At 35.4% G+C, this 21,161-nt stretch overlaps 1 protein-coding gene across 1 annotated transcript in view; it reads right to left on the reverse strand.

Moving 5' to 3' along the window:
• ANK3 (ankyrin 3) overlaps positions 1–21,161 on the reverse strand; it is a 299,966-nt gene that overhangs the window by 16,815 nt on the left and 261,990 nt on the right. The window contains exons 34-38 of the mRNA XM_057530616.1: positions 20,678–20,752; positions 16,505–16,636; positions 15,449–15,592; positions 12,102–12,192; positions 9,297–9,675 (exon numbers count right to left, since the gene is read on the reverse strand). Coding sequence (XP_057386599.1) covers positions 9,297–9,675; positions 12,102–12,192; positions 15,449–15,592; positions 16,505–16,636; positions 20,678–20,752 — 821 coding nt within the window. The remainder of the gene's footprint in view (positions 1–9,296; positions 9,676–12,101; positions 12,193–15,448; positions 15,593–16,504; positions 16,637–20,677; positions 20,753–21,161) is intronic.

Here is a 21,161-nt window from a genome sequence, read left to right on the forward strand (position 1 = left end):
CACTGACTTGTTAGTCATACTTCTTTTGTTGAAGAGGTGACCTGTACAGTGCTACAGTACTGTGTACTGTAGTTATTGTACACCTGTAGGTTTTTTAGGAAAAATGGCAGATCACAAAGAAGACAGCTGCATTTCTAGGAGAGCCAGGATTCTAACCTTTTCAGTGTTATTGTCATGGAAAAGGTAGTAGCTCTGTTAATTTTGTCAGTGCCAGCCAATGGTGAGAAAATTCTGATTGTTTTATGTCACAACCAGTAGAAAGGCAGTTGTGGTTTAACAACTGGTTTAATAACAGTGGTTATTAAACAGTGGTTATTAAACAGTGGTTTAATAACTGGTTTAGTAACTGGTCGTGGTTTAATAACAGAGTAGAGACCGAAACACTACCTTGTTTTGCTAACAAAATTCTGTTTTTATTCTTTTTTCTTTCTACAAAGTGACTTTGTATTCTTAGAGATTGTGGGCTCATAGGTCGTGGGTGGGATATTTGACTTATTTTACCTCACTGTGGTATACAGGTGAGATGAAAATAAAACACGATGTTTCTTGCTGCTCATGCTTGCTTCAAGGTTCACCTTGAACCTTGCTTATGATTAGTTTCAATCAGCACAGTTAAGCAAGGGAAGGAAATTGGAAAAATGTAGAGGTCTCCTGCCTGAATGCACTAAAATCTGCAACAAGTTCTTATGGGAGTGTTATTTATGTTTCCTATGGTTGAGTTCATATATCTGAAAAAAAACAATTTCATTTTATTTTACAAGTAAAGGCTTAAAGACAGCAGGAAAGCCAAAAAAAAAAAAAAGGGTCATGAAAAGTTTCACTATAGTTTAAACATGTATAAGTGAGATATGTTTGAACTAACTCTTGCACGTGTCTAGCTCTTTGAGTGTTAAGACAATTCCAGGATCCCAGGAAAATCCATTAAAATAGCATACTATTACGTATGTTATAAATTAACCCTTTGGTGGGGAAAGATGCCAATTAATTTGCAGACAGTCTCTGAAATGTGAAGTAGGTATATTTATAAGCATAGCAAATACATTTAAGTACATTGATTTATATTAATAGCCTTAGAAAAAAGCAAAGCCCTAGTTATAAAGAACAAGCCATATAGGTTGTTGAGATCTGCTGTGGTATGTGGGCATTTTCATTCTTTCCTACTGAAAATTCATACTGCTTATGTATAATTAAAGGTGAAGATACTTCTCTTAGTCTTAAATGGGCACTAACTATAGTCAACTAGTGCTTTACATGAGGTCAAAATAAGAGATATGATTATGTAGAAGCTCACTAAACTGAGGGAGTGGATTAGATAGTAGTTGACTGGATAGATAGGAAAGTTAGTGAGGAGTCACAAAATACATTAAAAAAAAATTTCATCCATCTTTAATTCTGTCAGGTACATTGGAGATCAGGTGTTACCAAGGAGAGGTCTTTAGGGCCTCTCTTTAATGAGAGAAAATAATCTCTAATTAGTTTCTAAGGTTCTTGAAAACCTTTGTACTTTTAAGTAAATAAAATTTCCCCGCTAGTTTTGGTGATGGCATTATTTTTGGCAACACCTACCGCACTTCTTTATTTCTTATTTCAAAGGAAAATTACAGCACATATGGTGTCACAGTAGCATTCCTGGTGGCCCCCTTTGTGAAGACGACTGTACTTTCCTTTGGACCCCTGCTGGAAACATTGCATTTTATAATTTTTATTCCTCTCTCCTTCTTGAATAAAATGAAAAAATAACAACATGAAATGTACCAATTTGCTTCGATGTACACACATTAAAACTTGGACTTTCAAAAAAATGAGATGAGAGAAACTATATAGGTAAACTTAGCAAATTACTAAGCAATATGTATTCTGAGAAACCCACTTGCTGGGGATGTATGTGTATATGTATATAGCACATGTATATTCTATATACACATACATATTGGTATATGTATATAAAACGATCTGAAGCTTGTGAACAGTGGTTACCTTGTTCCATTGTTCCAGAACAATGGTTATCTGAAGCCTGTGAACAATGGGAAGTGGAATGGATAGACTGAACTTTTTGTACTTTTGAGTTGTTTGATGGGGGGAAACATACATGTAAACCCTTATTTTGAAAGTCAGTAAAACTCAAAAGTAGAAATAAAAATATAGTTGAACTATATAGTAAAAATTCAGTTATTTGAATCTAATCAAACTTCACAATGGTTTGAGTTGGTTTAAAGTTTTTACCTTTGTAATCACTGCATTTGCTAAGCAAATAATGTAAACAAGCTCGTAGGGACTGGTCAATTTAAACTGCTTCCAAGCATTTGAAACCACTGTGATATTATACTATAGAGAAATAAATGAATATGCTTATAAAATTTAAAAATCCCAAAACAAATGGGAGAGTTTGTTAACTTGACTCATTTCTTAAGGACTTGAAAATATTAAATGTAAAAATATAAAAACATAAAAAAGAATGAATCCACATGTGAAATTAAAGAGAAAAATCATAAAATTCTACTTTCACTCCATTTATTATACTAACTGAATGGCTAAGAACACAGATTGGCCTAGACTTGTGATCATGGAATCCTGACTATATCTACTGCTTTCATTGACACTTCCTGGCCAAAGCTAGCTCTGGGAAGGATGGAACAACCACCAAATAGTTTTCCGCTCTAGGATGCTAAGTGCTAGGGGAATTACTATGGCTGGTTCAGTCCAAGGTTGAACAGCCTCCATGAAGTAGGTCAAATTCCTAGCATTCTGGCCCCATCAAATAGTTTCCAGGAAAGATAGCTCAATGCTGCCTTCTTCTGTGTGCCACCGGAAAAGTCTAAATGGCCAAGTGCCTAATTTAGTCTAGGAAAAGTTATTCCTTTTTAATTTGTTCTGGACGAGAAGGAATACAGTATTGTGGAAAACGCAGGTAGAAGGCACTTCTCTAGAGGACCAGGGGTTAGGTTCTGGTCTCAGAACTGTCCCCGCCCAGCTGTGTGGTTTTGGGTAAATCAGTTCATCTCCGATCCTTGGTTTTTGTCATCTAGGAAAAGAAGTAATTTTAGTCTCAATGACTCCTTTAGGTCCTAACATTCTCATTTTATGTGTTTTGACAGAGATGGATCCGATGTCACATTTACCGTGTAGTACTGCAGTCTCAAGCTCTTTTACACTAAAAAGGTACCAACATATGGAATAAAGAGAAAAGGCAACAGAAATGTGATCTTTTTCAACTGCCCCCAAAAATCTGAACAGAAAAATATTAACCAGAAAGATTTCTATGTATGTAATTTACAAAGATTTTTTTCTTACACCTATAGCTTCCAGTTATAATTATAGCTAGCCTTTAGCTTTTGGTTCCTCTGTCACGTATGAAAGACATTTCTCAAAGCTTATTTAAGTGATTCCATTGTTTATACAATGCCCTCCCCACTTATAAAACCCATTCTCTGATGATTCCACTCAACCTCCCTAAAATCACACTGACTTCAAGAAGTGAAGATTTGAAGAGAACACAGTCTCCTCTGTTTTATGAAGCCTATAACATCAGTGTATTTCAGTCTTTTAAACTTAAGCTCTTAATAAAAATGTTAATATATATAATTATATGTTAAGCTTAAATATATAAATAACTCTTTCTAACAAAATTACTTAAAAGCTAACTTGCTAATGCATGTTGTAGAATTCTAGGAGACCAAAAGAAATAACCCTCACTGACTTAGGGAGGGGGTTGATGTTTCTATCGTTTTGTTTTAGTGTTCCCCAGAGTAAAACTTCTCTATGCTTTCTCCCGCTGTCTATGCAGGATTATGTTTATTTTCTTCTGTCATATGTAGAGGAGTCAACTTCTATACTGGGCAGCTATTATAAAGAAATGAGGTGAATTTGATGCAACATGAGTATGTCATATGTTAAGCATAAAGAGCAAGTTACAAGACAGTATGTCTGGTGTGCTTTTTCTAGATGTTTCACTTTAGTGTCTTCAAGAAGTAATATTTTAATCATGGGACTAGCAAAGCCTGAACAGAGTATGGCTTTAACATGTTCAGAAAAACCAAATTAAGGATTTCTTCCCCCTAATCCCAGCAAATGTGTGGGAGGTGACTGATTATGAGGACTTCATAAATAGCAGGCCAAATGCTTGCAAAAATGCTAGATACCAGTAAGTAATTTGGATTGCCCATGTGGAATTTTCAAAGTGATTCATACTTTTTTTCATGGCCCCTATTGAGCTTAAGGTTGATTTGTGGATAATTTAGGATTTAGACAAGGACTTATTTTCTTCTCTAATGTTTCCAGAGTCTTAGAAAAACTATACTAGAGCAGATTTGGCAGATTTTCTTCTCTTCAGATGAAGATGAAAATCTGATCTACAAGAAAAGTACAAGCAGCAGGATTAAGAAGTTTTGGATACCTAAGCCAACTTCCCTACATCTCTGGTTTGGTGTCCTGACACTTTGGAAATGGGTGATAAGTTTGATAAATGGTTTTCAATAGATATTTCCTTTCCTTTCTTTCTCTTCAGAACTGCCAACCAAGGAGCCTCAAGTTATTTGGACCACATTCAAAGGACTGTGTATTGAAAATGGCTTCTTAGTTCTCTGCACTCAATTATTCTAACATCAAGAAAGATCTCTCTAAAGGCAGAGTAATGAAGACAAGCAGCAGACAGCGAGAAGCAGTCTGTAGGACCTCCCATACATAAGGTCGGTGCTTCAAAAGGCCTTTGTGGGGGAAATCAAGATTTATTCATAGTATTCAACTGTGCTGTAACAGGGTAGAATTACATTTTTCACTTCCAGTAAGAGTTGCTTCCTCTACTTAAAAATACAGCCTTAAAAAAAAAAAACAGCCTGATTTTTTGTATGTCAGTCAAGTTAAAAACCTATTTCAGAAGTTTTTGCTTGGTTTGCATTATGTCATATACATCCATGCCAGGCTATAACACTGAATTCTTAGTCACTGATTGATAATGAAGAACTTGTTTTCACTTAAAAACTGTTAAGGCTGAGAAGGGAGCCTTTTAATTCTTTCATTCTCTTTCGTCTTTATCTTACCTTATACTTCATTACAGCCTCTGGGGTTTCAGTTGAACATTTCATTTGATATGAACTATTCTCTCACCAAGGTGGAATCTTTGTTCACACATAGAACACTTTTCCAAGGAAAGCAGTATACAAATGCCAAGAATTCTCAGATAAAATTACAACTGCCACATGTCAGACACAAGCCTAGACAGAATACTCACTACCATGCAACGTGAGTCTTTCCTTTCGGTGGTTGTTTTTATAAGTTTTCAAATATGCAAAGAAACATACAGAGCCATTTAGTTACCAAGCATGCTGAATTTTCCAAACCACAAGAAAAGTTCTAATAATACAGCATTGCCCCATACTGATCCGGCTTCGGGATACCTTTATAATCAAACGCCGGCGAATAACTCGGGTAGTGACTCTCCGTTCTTCCTCTGAGCTTGAATCACTGTCACTGCCTTTCAAGTCCTGAGTAAATGCATTTTTAGTAGAATTTTACCATCACATTTAAAATAAAAGACATTCTGAGACGGGAAATCAAGAAAGAATTTTTTACTTGCTGGTTCCCCGCACTTAAGTAAAATCATGATGTATATTTGCAGAAATCTTAAAAAAAATTTAAGTGGAAGAAAGTTTTGAGCAGAATTCTAAATGAAATTACTCTGTATGTGTATGTATATATGTGTATATAAATATATATAAAGTATACATAAATAATATATATATTTAATTACCTTGATCTTTACCTGCATATGTATATGCATATATATACTTATGTGTATATATAAATGCAATGCATATGTAAATGTATAAGTATATATATGCAGGTAAAGATCAAGATAATAAAATTGTAAATTATTAAAAATAACAATGATGGAGACTTTGGCATCAGAAACTACATACATGCTACTAATTATTAGTTTGGGGAAATAATATAGATTTAAAGCTAGTTTAAAAATAAATATTATACATTTGACATGAATGTAAAACCTTACAGTTAAAGGCCATCTTTCACTTGATCTACAGAAAAAGGCATAGTATTTCTGATTTTTATGATATTTTGGTCAGATTTGACAACTTTATCAAAAGCTATTTTGAACTTTACGAAAAGTATACAATTTATATCAGCATAATTTGCCAGGAGATTTTTATCAGCATAATTCATATCTAATACATAACTGGAACTCAGTAGGAGTTTATTCGAATGAATGAAGGAATGTAAAATATCTGAAAGCCTGAGGTCTTATTTTAAAGAACTAATATGAAATTAGAATAGAAACAACATTGCACAGACAAGAATATAGTACAGATAAGAATACAGTAATTACACAAAATATTACTTTTTAGGCAATAAGGATAGGAATAAGGAAAAACTACCAAGTGATAAACAGTTCATAAGTCAAAGGGAAAATTATCTTCAGCTTCTACTTAAATATCATGGTCAAGAGTATACACTGAATAATTTTATTTCTAAATTTTAGTGGTGGAGTTCTGAAAACAATTCTAGTATTTTATTTTCTAAGTGTACTAGTTACCCCAAATCTGACAGTCCCAGCGATAGAAACTGTAGTTAATATCCATTGGAAAAATCAATGGCAGAATTGGTAAAAATAGGAAAAAAATAAGTAAAATTGTTACAGGAGGTATAAGTGTTAGCAAAAATTATTAATGAAATGTTAGTCAAATAAAGTAGGCCATTTTTCACCAAAGGTAAACTTACCAAATATTTTTAAATGTTATAGTAATATCAACCTTAACTTTGTAGGAAATTTCATCTGAACAAAATACCCTACTGAATAATATGGTATCAAAAGGAAATAGTTTTCAAGTTTCTCACTCCTTGCAAAGATACTGGCTACTAAATTCCCCATTACTTTAAAATTTTTTTAGAAAAGGACCATAAATTCAGGACACTTAGAATGACCTAAATATTGTGAAAGGAGGCCCTACGATGGCTCAGAAAAGCAGTAGAAGGTAAGACGAATTCATATTGCAGAAGAATTACTAATCAGCATTTAGCAATTAATAGATTAGATGAGGCAGAAGAGAAAATTCAATCTGAATTATCCATACCCAGAATCTTACACTGGGGAAAGGTTTTTCACTTGAAACATTTAAAAGCAGAAGAACATATGTTAATGCAAACACTAACAGCAAACCTAGATGTCAATTATAATCCTATCAAGAGTCATCTGAGACCAGCCCCTCACATAAAGAAAAAGTGGCCATTTGGCTAATGTTTGTTTCCATTTTCTCCATGGAGTCTCTGCCAGTCTTAAGGTGAAGGGTAGAGAGAAGATGGCAGTAGAATCTTGATCAGAATTCCTTTTAGAGAATTCTCTATGCAATGGCACAGAGGGTAACTAGGAGACCAAATGGAATTTTCTCAGTACTCCTTGCCATGGGTTGCTGCATGTAAAGAGGTGGAAAGCAGCAGGATTTTTACCTTGTAACAGCAGGCAGTCATCCGTTTAAGAGCCGCACCCGGACTTTTGACCTGATTTTTCAGGGGACAAAAAGGGGGCTGTTTTCTGAGATCATACATCCGATGACCTAGTTGATTACTATTGTACTATGGTCTAGCCACAAAAAATACATCCTGGACATCTTCGAATTTCTTGTGAGGTCAGACTCTTATGTTCCAGAAGCTTTAACTTCACTATGAATTGCTATGCTCCTGAAGCCTTTATGCATTGGAGTAGGACCAGTGACCAATGCTAAAGGCACAAACTCATTTATAAGAAATCTCGAAACCATTTTCTAACAGTAAGTATTTTCCATTACTGATGAATTCAGCTGCATTTCCATTCGGGGTTAAGACTTTCTTTTTCAAATCCTCTTTATTGCCTTCTCCATGGTTCCCCAATGGGCAATATGTAGGCACATGTATACTGTCGAAATGCTTACTTACATATTTCAGAACTTCCCTATCGATTTTTAATAGGTTTTTGCACAATACATTTTCATAGTTAAAACATCACTATGTTACTGCTCCTAGATTTTGCAGGTTCATTTTAAAAGGGATCATTCCATCCAAAGTCATATTGCTTAAACATGCTAAGAGTTAACTAAAAGGCAGAAAACAATACTCAAAACAACACTTGTCAGGAAGGAAATGAAAGAAAGTCCTGAGAATTTTATTTCCTCTCACTTTCCCTCCTAACAAGCAGTAAAGTGATCAAAAAAATAGCCTGCAGGAGGGAAAAGGAAAGAATATGATTAGTTAATAAGCTGATAATTAGCTCCTGAGTGATTAGGAGTTTACTAAATTTTTCTAAACCTCAAATTAATCACGGGCTCATTATTTTACAAAAGATTTGTTTCTTTTTTTTTCTACCCAAAACACTGTAGAAGATCTTAAGTAAACTAGATGTTTTAGGGAAAACTTCAAGTACTACTATTCCAAAGATGTATAACTCTCAGTCTATTTCTACTGCATAGTTCATGAAAAGACACAAAAATTGAGAGAGCAAAAAGCAGTCAAAAATATAGGAAACAGAACTGATCTTAATTTTCTTATATCCATCTATGAATCATAATTTCAATTAAAAATTTCTTAATATCTAAAAATGTTTACCCTCAAAGAGTAATGAAATCTATTAGATGGTAGCACAAAAACATATAAGTACAAAAAGCAAGCAAATAATTATATGACAGTAAGGTTTTTTAAATTATTAAAAACAAACATTAAGATAATTATCAACTTAGATATAAAAATAATTAAAATGATACTTTTAATGTTGCATTTCTAAATGCCGTCAACCAACAGTAGTATACCCACCTCATTTTAGGCTTGGGAACTGTGTTTCTTCAATTTTTAAAACACCCTTTCAGGCAACAGACCTTATAGGATAGAACTCTTAGGTGGGTCAATGCTAGCGACTCTTTAAATTGTGCAAAAGAACCAGAAAGGGTCAGGATAATTATCCTCCATCCTCAAGAAAGAAGACTAGGTTGGGAGTGAGGAAGCCTAAATCCCAGACAAAATTAAAACTGGACCTTAAGCTACTTACTTAACATCCCTGTATTCTTTTCCCTCCTGAAAAATGGCTAAGAAGATGTTTATTCCTTTTTTCTACCCAATGAAAGAAGGGATGACAAATAGCATATATTTTACTCATTACTTTCTTTACCCCCATTATTAGTATTACAATTTTCAATCACGCATTGATAATTTGGAAGTAGTAACGAACACTGGGCCCAGTGCTACAAGATTATCAAAAGAATTGAAGCGTCAGTACTTTCAGCTTAAATGACAGCACGGTGGAAAACTAGATGACGTACCTTTTGCTCAGACCCATTGGATCCTTCTTCTTCATGGAGGTTAAGCCTTGGCTTGCCATCTGCAGGAGCAGTCCTACTCATCTTTTTCATACTGACAGGCACACAGGGTTTAGGCTCTTCTATGACAAACTTGCTGGTTTCTTCTAGAGCTTTCTGATACGCCGCTAGTGATGATGCTGGTTCATCAGCACGACCAGAACCTTGTATTTTTGGTTTCAGAGTTTCCTTTGCACTCTGTTTCCCTATATCATTTTGGGATTCTGAAAAGTAAGATTTTGTCTTTGCTTCTGGAGTGACTTCTGCATGGCTTCCATTTGCTTCAAATTTTCCAGGTTCCCCTTTGAGATACGAGGCAATGGAATCTCTACACTGGTCAGGGCTGCAACAGAGAAGATGTGGAAATTTAGAATGGTAACATATGGCTGCAAATGGGCTTCAGAAGCTCTAAATTTTCAACAGCCGTGTTCTTAACTACTTTTAAAGACATACAGTAGAAAAGCATGCAAAATCTGGTCATCAGATTTCAAACTGTGAGGGCCTGTTACGGGTGTGGGTGTGGGGTGAGGAGATGATACACAGGCTCCAGGCTGTCACTGTTTTCGTTTTGTTTTGTTTAATTGTACTTATACAGCTCCTTGGATTCTGTATCTTTTCAAAAGTAATCCTGAGAGGTTCACGGAGATACCCAGAGTTCCAGACCCACCAGTCTAAAAGAGGAGGAGATCTCAAAATGCTTTTCTATTGCCAGTGAAAAAACTGACGACAGAGAACAAAATGAATTCCTGTGATGAGAGCTCTGGCATCCTCAAGAACCCTACGTTCCAGTCTTTGTATGTGTTTCCAATTGTGAATCCTACCGTCATGCTTTTCCAACCGTGGAAGAACCGTGAGAACCTTACTTGGGTTCTCATCTTTCTCCACTCCTGACCTCTGCGGACTCTCTCTGGTGATAAGGGTGTGGGTGCGCACCTGCTGCTTCTACTACCTGTGAGGACTGTTTTCCTTTTGACTCTTAAAAATCTTTCTCTTCCATTACTTTCTTTTAAATTGGTTTCTCATTTTTACTAGTTTCAATATAGACTTTTACTTTATTTTACAGTTTGTATATTGTTTTTATTAGCACCTTTGCTTATTACCTGTAGAATTCCGAAGGCAATAAAACTAGTGCAATGTTTTCTATGTACAATATACATACTATGTATATGTATGCGCGTATTCTTATAAATCAAATTCTGATTAAACACCTTTATCAAAAAATATTAATAGCACATCCTATTCTGGATGTTTAAGGACAGTCCCAGCATACTGTGAAGACCCTGTACGATAACTATAACTCCTAGCTATATCTAATTTCCTGTTATGCAACTATAAATTATGTGATTATATCTGAACCTAGACATCAAAATTAGTACTATTTCTTGTCTCCATACTCTATTCTGTAGGCTGAACATAGAATTCATTGATGCTCCCATTCTTCAAAAGGAGTTTTGTGAACTCTTTGCAAATGTTGTCCCTCCCTCTTTGGGAATTTTCATTGAGCAAGAAGCTTATCAGAAATATGAAAATATTAAACATGGTTATAAAATAAGTTGTATGAAAAGAACTGAGGTTTATCACTAGTTACCACTGAAGTAAAATATATTTTATGTGTGCATAAATAAAATAATGCCAACTATCACTGAGAGACTATTTGTACCAGTCATTGGGTAGGCATGCTACAGGCTTTCTTTTTCAGTCTATAAACCTGTATGAGGAAAGTAGTAGTATTCTTATTTTTAAAGCCAATTACAGTGGCGTTCTTAGAGCTTAGAAATTAATCTAAAGTCAAAAAGTGCAAACCTAATGGTGGTGGGGTTTGAACCAGTGTCTGAAGGACACTAGCTCTTACCCTTCTAGAGGAAGATCACTGTAAAAAGAACCAGATTCATGATTAGGTAATTATTTTGGTTATAAACAAATTTCTATCATGCCCATATTATTTGGGGGTAAAGAATTACATATGCCATATTGCAAATTATATAAAATATTCATGTAGAAAAAAGGAAGGATATATAAAGTGTTTGTTAGTTGTTTTTCTTAGTATGATAAGGATAGATGACTTATTTGCTTCTCTGCATTTTTCTGTGACAAGACATTTAAAAACACCTATGTAAAAGAAATTCACCGAAATTTTAGTGGTGGTTATTGCTAGATGATGGCATTGTATTGATTTTTTAAATCTGTATTTTAAAATTTTGTATAATAAGCACATTTATGTTTGAAGTCAGGAAACAATAGAAATGCTTATATTTCTAAAAGACTTAGAATTCTAATTATTACATTATCTTAAGTGAGCATTAATTTCTGGCTATGTGTAAAGAATAATACAACAGGTAATAAAGTAGAAAAGGGTAGCCTTCTAAAGTAAAGAAAATGTATTAATCTTTAGCATGTGTATAACTTTTTGCATTTTACTTCAGCTAATTATCAGTAGTTTTAAGAATTATATTTGAGTTCAATGTAACTTTCCCTCTCCAGATTAGCAGAATGAACCAACCTTTAAAGCATGTATTATCCTGAAATTGGAATGGTAATTTAGAAAAACAGTAATTGCTGAAAAGCATATATTTAAAACAAACTACTGGAATTCCCTGGCGGTCCAGTGGTTAGGACTCCATGCTTTCACTGCCAAGGGCCCAGGTTCGATCCCTGGCCAGGGAACTAAGATCCCACAAGCTGCATGGCGCAGCCAAAAAATAAATAAAGAAAACAAACTATTAACATGTAACCTGCATTTCACTTTCCTTTTCTGACCCAGAGCCATACCTGTCATCCAGTCGATCTAGTAACCCACCAGTTATTCTTCGAGCTTGAGCAGGGGACTCTAGGTTTCCACTTGATGTCTCATTCTGCCAACCTGTAATTGAAGACATTTCCAGTTCTGCTTGCTGAACACGTTTAAGAATAGCCTGTACTTTTTCTTCTGTCATCTCCTCAGACTCTACTCCTTCTTCAAGTTGAATATCCTCAAATAGAGATTTGAGTTTTTCTTCCGTCATCTCCTCATCAGGACCAGATTTTCCTTTCTCTTGCTGCTCAGAGCTCACTCCTACTTTTCTAGTCTGTTCCAATGGCTCTGCTGGTTTAACATCTTTTGGGACCCCAGCCATCCTTCCGAGGTATTGAGGATACTCACTCAGACATACATTCTCCAACTGGCTCTCATGTACATCCACTGCTTCAGGTATTTCTGTCAAAGGCATTGAGTCTTCAAGTCTGCTCTCTTCCAAGGACGTGTCTTCTGCAGTTACGACTGGAGGTCCATCTGCTGAATGCTCTATGTTCCCCTGGGAAGGCACTACCCCATCACTCAGTCTACTGGGGGTTCTAAGGGGAGATTCTATGCTAGAGAGATCACTAAAATAATCATCTTGCTGGAAAGGGGTGGGTGGTGTGTAGTGCAACCCTGTGGGAGTTTCCAGTTCCACTTGAAGGGAAGGATAACCTATGGAAGACAGTACATTTGGACTGACTGGAATGAATTAGAGCACATCAAACAAAAACACATGGAATGACTTAAATTATATTAGGTATGAAAATGTGTGATGAATTACAGAATAATGTTGATAAATTTATTGGTGTAGTTCAAGTAAATGTAATACAATGAAATAAAAGACTAGTGCAAACTACAATAAAATAGAATACTAGTTAATTAAGATATAAATTGTTTATCGATTTTGGTAATTTTAATACAGTAACTTAAATACACAAGTTTAATCCAATATAAAGTTAGCTGTCATTACGTAAGATACATTTATTGCATGGCCAAATTAATATCTTTCTACTTTTGGCATGCAAAATCCACATTGTGGTGGACTGAATACAGCAAGCCACAAGAAACCAATTTTTATAATTAATTACTTATAACTTATTTTAAGAACTGTACATAAGAGTGATGCTACCCAACTCTTAATTCTTAACTTACTTCACATGAAATTTACAGCAAAGAAAAATGAATTTAATCTTTGGAAAGAAATGACCATTAGATTTTAGACCAGTAGCACTGGGAAAAAAATCTAAAAAGATGTTAGGAAAAGGATTTAAAAAGCAGATAAAGTAGAAAAGACTCCATGTAAACTCTTCAGGTGTCATAATGTGACAGAGATGAAAGGGTTGTGTACGTATGGAAGTCTTGGTGAACTTGGTGGTAGGGGTCCACTCAGAAGCACGAATCAAATAAAGAGAAAAAAGAAATGATACACAACGGAGACAGGAGGAAAACCATTTACAGAGAGCCCTCTGAATATTCATGACAATGCTATGAAACACAGAGGTCTACTAACCAGCCTACACAAAGGGGAAGGAGGGAGAAATTCCCTTGTTTTAAACTTTGCTGCGTGGACTAAGGGAGTTATTTTTCTCCTTCAGCAGAGAGAAAAGTCAACAATGGTTCTGGTCATGGTGAGGAAAGGAAGTTTCACAAAAGTTCAACGAAGAGGAGAGACTGGAACAAAAAGGCAACCAGGCACACTTTCTGACTTATTGGTCTACAAAACTAAAGCCTAATTTTTCCATCAGTCCAAGATAAATACCAACTTAGCTTTGGTTGTAAATTCAAATTACTATAGGTAAGTGAACATTTTTCTGTTATGGTCACCCATAAACCAGAATGTTGAAAATTTATCTAAGACTACATGAGGTTTATAATCTGCACAAGTAAAATTTACTTCATAAACATAAATTTCCCTAAGAATTTTAAAAATAGGGAATATAAAATATTAAGATGTAGCAACAAAAAGCCCTTGTGGATTTATTTAATGATAACTCTGATTTTAAAATGTTAAATGAAACTTTCAATTCCATTGAATACTTCCATTGCTTTCTGATGATCTTGTTTGTTAAAAGTACTTTTCTTAAAAAAGTTTCCCAGTAAAGAATATTAAAATATTCTATAAACTTGGCAAAAAACCCAAAATTTGATATAACACTGGTCTATCTTTATCTTGTGCACAGAGAGTTTGGTCATCAATATATGGTCTCACATATAAGACAAGGCCTTGAAGAGAGCTTTTTTCCAGGTTCTGTGGTATTATTTATAAGCTTAAAAAGAAACCACTTTTGACATTATTACCCACATGTTTATGCTATGGGGATAACAAGGTACACTTTAAATTTTCTGTTGACTTTAGTAAGCAGAAACTTTCTAAGAATTTGAGATGTTTTGTCACATATGCAGAATTATAAGTTATTGATTATTGGTGGTCTAACTTTGCTGTTTAAAAATGGGAAAAAAATCACCATATTTTAAAAAAATTGGAATAGTAGAAAAATATCCCTAGCTCCTCTTCTTGCCTCCATAGTGTCAACATTTTTTTACTCAAAATTCATTACACGAATAAATTTCCATTTATGAAGGAAGATGAACATCTTGAAAAACATAGTAAGATATTTGTCATACTTTTCTTAATACTTTGTTGAAAGAAGCCCCAATTTACATAATGAAGGAAAAATGACAATATTATCATATAAATTAAGCTAATGTAAAAGAGGAATTATTATGTTATTAGCGACATCTATGCTCATTGAATTAGAAATTATGCTACCTTTTATATACGATGGGTCAAGTAGTGTTTTTCCAAACAAAAAATGGCAGCATATGAAGTTAAAATAATGCTAAATAACTAAAACACCTGTTTGAGTGACACATTCGTCTCTTTCAGTACATGCTTAAATACTTGTTCTCAAAACAGTAATTAACCATTTTACTTAACAATTTGTATAATAGCCCACAATTTGGTTTTACCTAAATAGGAATAAAAGAGTTCCCTAGTTTTTTAGGTTAATATAAAAATGACAAAAGCAACATAGATAATTTAATATCTCTAGATATTAAATTTTCTTCCATTTGGTCATATAAAATATTTGAGATACCAACTCTTTCAGTTAACTTATGCCTTTATACTTCATTATTTGTATTTTATAAAACAGAGACATTTATCAAGTTTGTTCTATCAGAGTGTTTGTTTGCAGACTCTGGCAGAGAATATGCCGTGAAAATGAGAAATTAAGTCAAGCAAATCATAATTTAATTGGTTTTACGTGATTGCCTTGTCCTACTGCACTTTCAAATTTTATCAAATGATTAAGTAAATATGAACAGTAAATTCAGTTACCATCCACAGGGTCATGGAAGACATTGTTCTCATCTGCAAAACTTCTGGTGCCTGAAATATTTCCATAATCAAATATTGGTCCTTCTAGCAGAGTCACTATATCTATTCGATTAATTTTTGTCAAGACCGCAGTTAAGGCATCAGCTGAAAGAGGAGGAAAAAAAGGTTGAAAACCCAATTAAATTATTTTCTTCTAAGTCATCACAATATCCACAACAAAGGCATGGCTCTCTTGACCCTCCTAGCGTCTTAGTCCCTCCTCACTGCACCTCTTCAATATTCACTATCCAGAGGGCTCAGAAAGCTCGCTTCTCCAGGGAAGATATGTTAGGGTCTTAAGAATCATTTTGTGAAGCTGTGTGTGATGACAGCAACATTCGTTCCATCTCTGTAAGGCGCAGAGCAGATAGGCCTCAAAACAGCTAGACTCCTGTTAGTTATAAGGGGATCTAATAAACACATTCCTCTCCTGTTAGACTGTCAAAATAGGTCACCCTTATATTTGATGCTTAGCATTAATGACTTACTAAGGTCAGGCTGACCCAGGCAAACCCCCAGTAACCAATTCCACATCGTTATGGGTTGGCATTTGTCACAGTATAGCACCACTCCCCTACCACCACCTAAACCACACAAAACCCAAGAATACTGGGGAGTTCTCTGCCATCACAGACCAGGCTGGATAAAATGATTTGATCCTATCCTTTTCTCTCTTACCTCCCTGCACATCCATTTCTGGCCATAGCAGTAACTTCACATTGTTTCCCACTACCGCCCCATGATTGAACAGCTAGAATTATGTTTTCATTTTTGATGGTCACAGAGAGAAATGCAAAAAATGCAAATATAGACAAAATGCAAAAAAACCCCTACTACTTGCTTCCTAAAAAGCTTCCTAAAGACAGAAGTTTAGAATATTAGCACAAAATTAAACAAGTATAACTTCAAAAGACTTGCCATTACTTTATGATCACTGTGATTTTATTAACAGTAGGCTTATCTGAAATATTAGACATATGCAATTTTGCAAGTTAAAGTAATATAATTTCAGCATACTTGTAGCATTTTTTCCGTCTCTGGTAACCCATTTTTTTAATAACATGAAGCTTTGAGAAATTAAAGAATTTGGATTTTCCACACGTATTTGATTGATTTCATCCACTGAAAAATTCAGTTCCCTTGCCAGTTCTGTAGAAAAGAAAAGGAGTTACTAAGGTTTCATATTGTACTTTTATCACATATATTTCATAAAAGTAATGCTCAACTGCCCCCCCTCCAAAAAAAGGAAAGGATTTTATAGTAAAACCCAAGTACAGCCCTTGGGCATTAATCTTTATATACTTGATTTCACAGGAAAATACTGATAATATACAGGCTGTGACTTATCTCTCCTAAGATAATTCCTTGGTTATAATCAGATTCCCTTTGGAGATTATTTTATAAAGATTCTTGCTCTGTTCAAAGAGGATGTTGCTAGATTCTTTTAACTCAGCCAAATTATTGTCTGCAATTTGAGCAAACTTCATACAAGATAGGTAGGGATATACAATTCATGAACATGCCACAAGAGGAGCCGTAGGGTTTTCTCTCGGCAACCTTCATGAAGTAGATCTTTTACTCACATAATACTCTATTCTATATGCCTTCAAGTTTCATCAATGCCACTTGGTAGGTTAAATGATGACTCCAAGCCAGATCATTGTCTATGATATGCTGTCACTTGTGTGAAAAATAAAAGGGAGATAAGCTTTCTGTCCAGCTAAGTGTATATAACCATACACTCAATCTTGTAAATGCAGAGTGTGTCTTTGGAAGGATACATATGATATGAGTAGTTGCCTTGGGAGAGTTAAACTTGGGAGTCAAAGATGGGAAGGAGACTTATTTTTCACTGTATTATTTTTTATACATTTAAAAAAGATGTGTCAGGTGTTTATTACCTTAAATGATTATAAAAAGTAAGAAACGGGAAAAAAAAATCCATGGAAAAGGAATTGGACGATTCTGTCCTGCTTAAGAACCATTTCCAGCAGTTTGGCAAAATATATTCAGAGGCTCAAAAAAGTCTGTATCCTTTGGCCAACTGATTTCACTCCTAGAAATCTATGGTGACAGTACACAGGGTTGTACACAATTATTTACATACATGAATGCTCACTGTAGGCTTGTACTACTGAAAAATTGAAAACAAAGCATGTGTTGAACAAAAGGAGAGGAGTTAATTAATGTAATGCAGTGGCTGGCAAACTGATCACAGGCCACAGTTAGAAATATGTTGTATATCATGGTGCTTATATAAATGAAACCACGTCTTCATGGAGCAAAACAACCTTAATATATGTGATAGACATTTTCTTTTCCTTTTAAAAACAAAAACAAAGCATGAATTGATTTCATGACTCACTAGTGCATTGTGACCAACAGCAAAACACCATTGTAAAGTATGGCTATTGGATGTTATTTGTCCATTAAAACCAAGATCAGAAAGTAAATAAAAAAGCAGAAAATTACATTGTGTATATAACATTTTAAAAGCTTTTTGTTAAAAAAAAAAAACCCAAAGTACATTAAGTTGCTTGTTAACAGTGGTTCTGAGGGATGGATTTAAATTTTATTCTTCTAAATGCTAATTTTCCTAATAATCTTTATCGAGCATATAATAATTTGAATTAGAAAAGTTAATTTTTTTAAAGTGCCTTATCTCTTTGTGTTTTTTGTTTTTTTTTAAAATTTATTTTTATTTGTTTATTTTTGGCTGTGTTGGGTCTTCGTTTCTGTACCAGGACTTTCTCTAGTTGCGGCAAGCGGGGGCCACTCTTCATCGCGGTGCACGGGCCTCTCACTATCGTGGCCTCTTGTTGCGGAGCACAGGCTCCAGACGCGCAGGCTCAGTAGTTGTGGCTCACAGGCGTAGTTGCTCCGCGGCATGTGGGATCTTCCCAGACCAGGGCTCGAACCCGTGTCCCCTGCATTAGCAGGCAGATTCTCAACAACTGCGCCACCAGGGAAGCCCCCTCTTTGTGTTTTAAGGGCAATAATCCTTACTGCCCTCATGACCAAACCATATCTTTTGTCTGGAGACTCAGTGAAGAGCAAAGACACATTGTCACTAAGAATTTTACAGTTTTATGACTTTGTCTCGCTATTCTTATGTCACATATTCTCCAAGAGTTTACTCTGACAAACTAAGGACTGGTTTTACTTAAAGAAAATAATCTAATAGTTATGGGTAAATAATACCACAAAATCAACATTAGCTCCAGGATATTTTCAGATTACAGTGTCCACTGTTAAAATATAATACTATTATTAATTTTATGTTTGAAAATATTTATACATAATGAATTACTGTTAACTCTCAACAGTCTGCAAAGGATTATTCAGACCCCCGGTCTCTTCAGAGCTCCACTAGGCCAGGTCAGTAGCAGTGTGCCTGAGGGCAGGGCTGGGCGGAAGGAGAGAGGAGGCCTTAATATGTGGAGTGGGGGGGAAGGCCTGGGATTCAGGGCATTCGAAGGAAGTAAATGGAAATGACCTTTTGTGCCATGATCTAGTTTCATGTTCTCCATTTTGATAGCCTAGATAATTGTTTCCCTGAGTAGAGACTGTATGTCGCTGATAGTATGCAAGATGACTTTAATAGGACAATAATTAACATTTATTTATATTTAACTGTTGTTTTTTGGCTGTGCGTTAAAAAAGAATACACTCAACCTATAAAACTTAAAACTTCTCTGATTCATGTGAAGTAGGATTTGGGGGTCCAGTTAACATCAAAACTACACAGCAGTATTGTCCAGTTGACACAGAGCCTTACCTTCATCTTTAATGAAGTGAAATCAAGCCAAAAATTCCTCTTCTACACACTGATTATACAAAGTTTCATTCATTTCACAGAGCTCCACTATTTTTGTAAATTGAATAGATTCATTCACCTGTATCCTATTTTTTTTATTTTAATTCAAAATTTAAGCTTAACTGTCATCCTTTGTTTTCTTGTTTATATAGTTATTGAACATGATCCTTGTTTTCCATTATCAAAGTGACATAAGATTTCCTTTTAAATAAATCTTTGAGCAGAAAAGTGAGTCCACTTAAAAGTATCAGGTCAGGGGCTTCCCTGGTGGCGCAATGGTTGAGAATCTGCCTGCTAATGCAGGGGACACGGGTTCGTGCCCTGGTCTGGGAAGATCCCACATGCCGCGGAGCAACTAGGCCCGTGAGCCACAATTACTGAGCCTGCGCGTCTGGAGCCTGTGCTCTGCAACAAGAGAGGCCGCGATAGTGAGAGGCCCGCACACCGTGATGAAGAGTGGCCCCCGCTTGCCACAACTAGAGAGAAAGCCCTCACACAGAAACGAAGACCCAACACAGCCAAAAATAAGTAAATAAAAAAAAAAAAAAAAAAAAAAGTATCAGGTCAATAGGCATGCAAATAATATGTGTATATCATAAAAATTGTGACAATGACTCATGAATGATTAAGATTTGTGAAACCTAGGCATGGATTAGTTGAACTATTGCCTAAGAGAGCTGATCTAAGGGCATAAACCATAGTTAAAATTTTTGGATTATTTAAAAACCATAGGCCTTAGCTACGTTTTCCTATATGCCACAAAATAAATTTGCTATTAGGTAAAAGGTTAGCCCATATTACCAGAAATGGCATTGTGAAGAAAGTGCTTAAATTTAAGGTAAAATAAGATTTAAATTTCTATTCTTTAGGGTATATGCATAGAAAAGCTTTGAAAAACACAGTATACGAGGTATTATCTATAATTAACTCTGGGTAGATAGAATTACGAGTGATAAAAATGTTTTTTTTTTTTTTTAAAGATTTATTTTTTGATTGATTCATTACTATGTTGGGTCTTCGTTTCTGTGCTAGGGTTTCCTGCAGTTGCGGCAAGCGGGGGCTACTCTTCATCGCGGTGCGCGGGCCTCTCACTATTGCGGCCTCTCTTGTTGCGGAGCACAGGCTCCAGACGCGCAGGCTCAGCAGTTGTGGCTCACGGGCCTAGCTGCTCCGCGGCATGTGGGATCTTCCCAGACCAGGGCGCGAACCCGTGTCCCCTGCACTAGCAGGCAGATTCCCAACCGCTGCGCCACCAGGGAAGCCCCTAAAAATGTTTTTTACTCATTGCTTTTTTTTTTTTTTAAATAATAAACTGCTTGTGAAAAAGACAAATTAAGAAACTATTTGTTTCATTCAGGTGTATACACACTTACCTGTCCAACTAAGTCCCAGGTGATCGGCTACTATTGCCATCCTGATATCTGTCCGTTCACATGGACTCTGTGGACCTACGATTTACAATTTCTTAATTAAAATAATCATCAAGAAAGACACAATACTGGAAAATTGCTTTTAGCAGTATTCAGATTTTACAGAGAGACTACTGCTAACACTGTACACTGAAATGTGTCCTAATCACCTACATGAACACTTGTCTTTTCACATGACTCACTTGATTTTCACCTGCATCAGGCCAAATGTCAGACCACACAGATGCTCAATGTAATGGAATTCAACATGCTGACAAGCTAGCTACTTTACGATAGTTACAGAAGTGTCGTGTTGGTGAAAACACCACGATGGCATTTCAACATCTGTGCTTTTTACTTTGACAGAATCATATCCATTAGCACACTGAAAAAAAAAAAAAAGTTGCTCATCTTGAATGACACCGATATCTTCAGCATGCTTCCCTAG

This window comes from Balaenoptera acutorostrata, chromosome 16 (assembly GCF_949987535.1).
Source record: "Balaenoptera acutorostrata chromosome 16, mBalAcu1.1, whole genome shotgun sequence".
NCBI lineage: Eukaryota > Metazoa > Chordata > Mammalia > Artiodactyla > Balaenopteridae > Balaenoptera > Balaenoptera acutorostrata.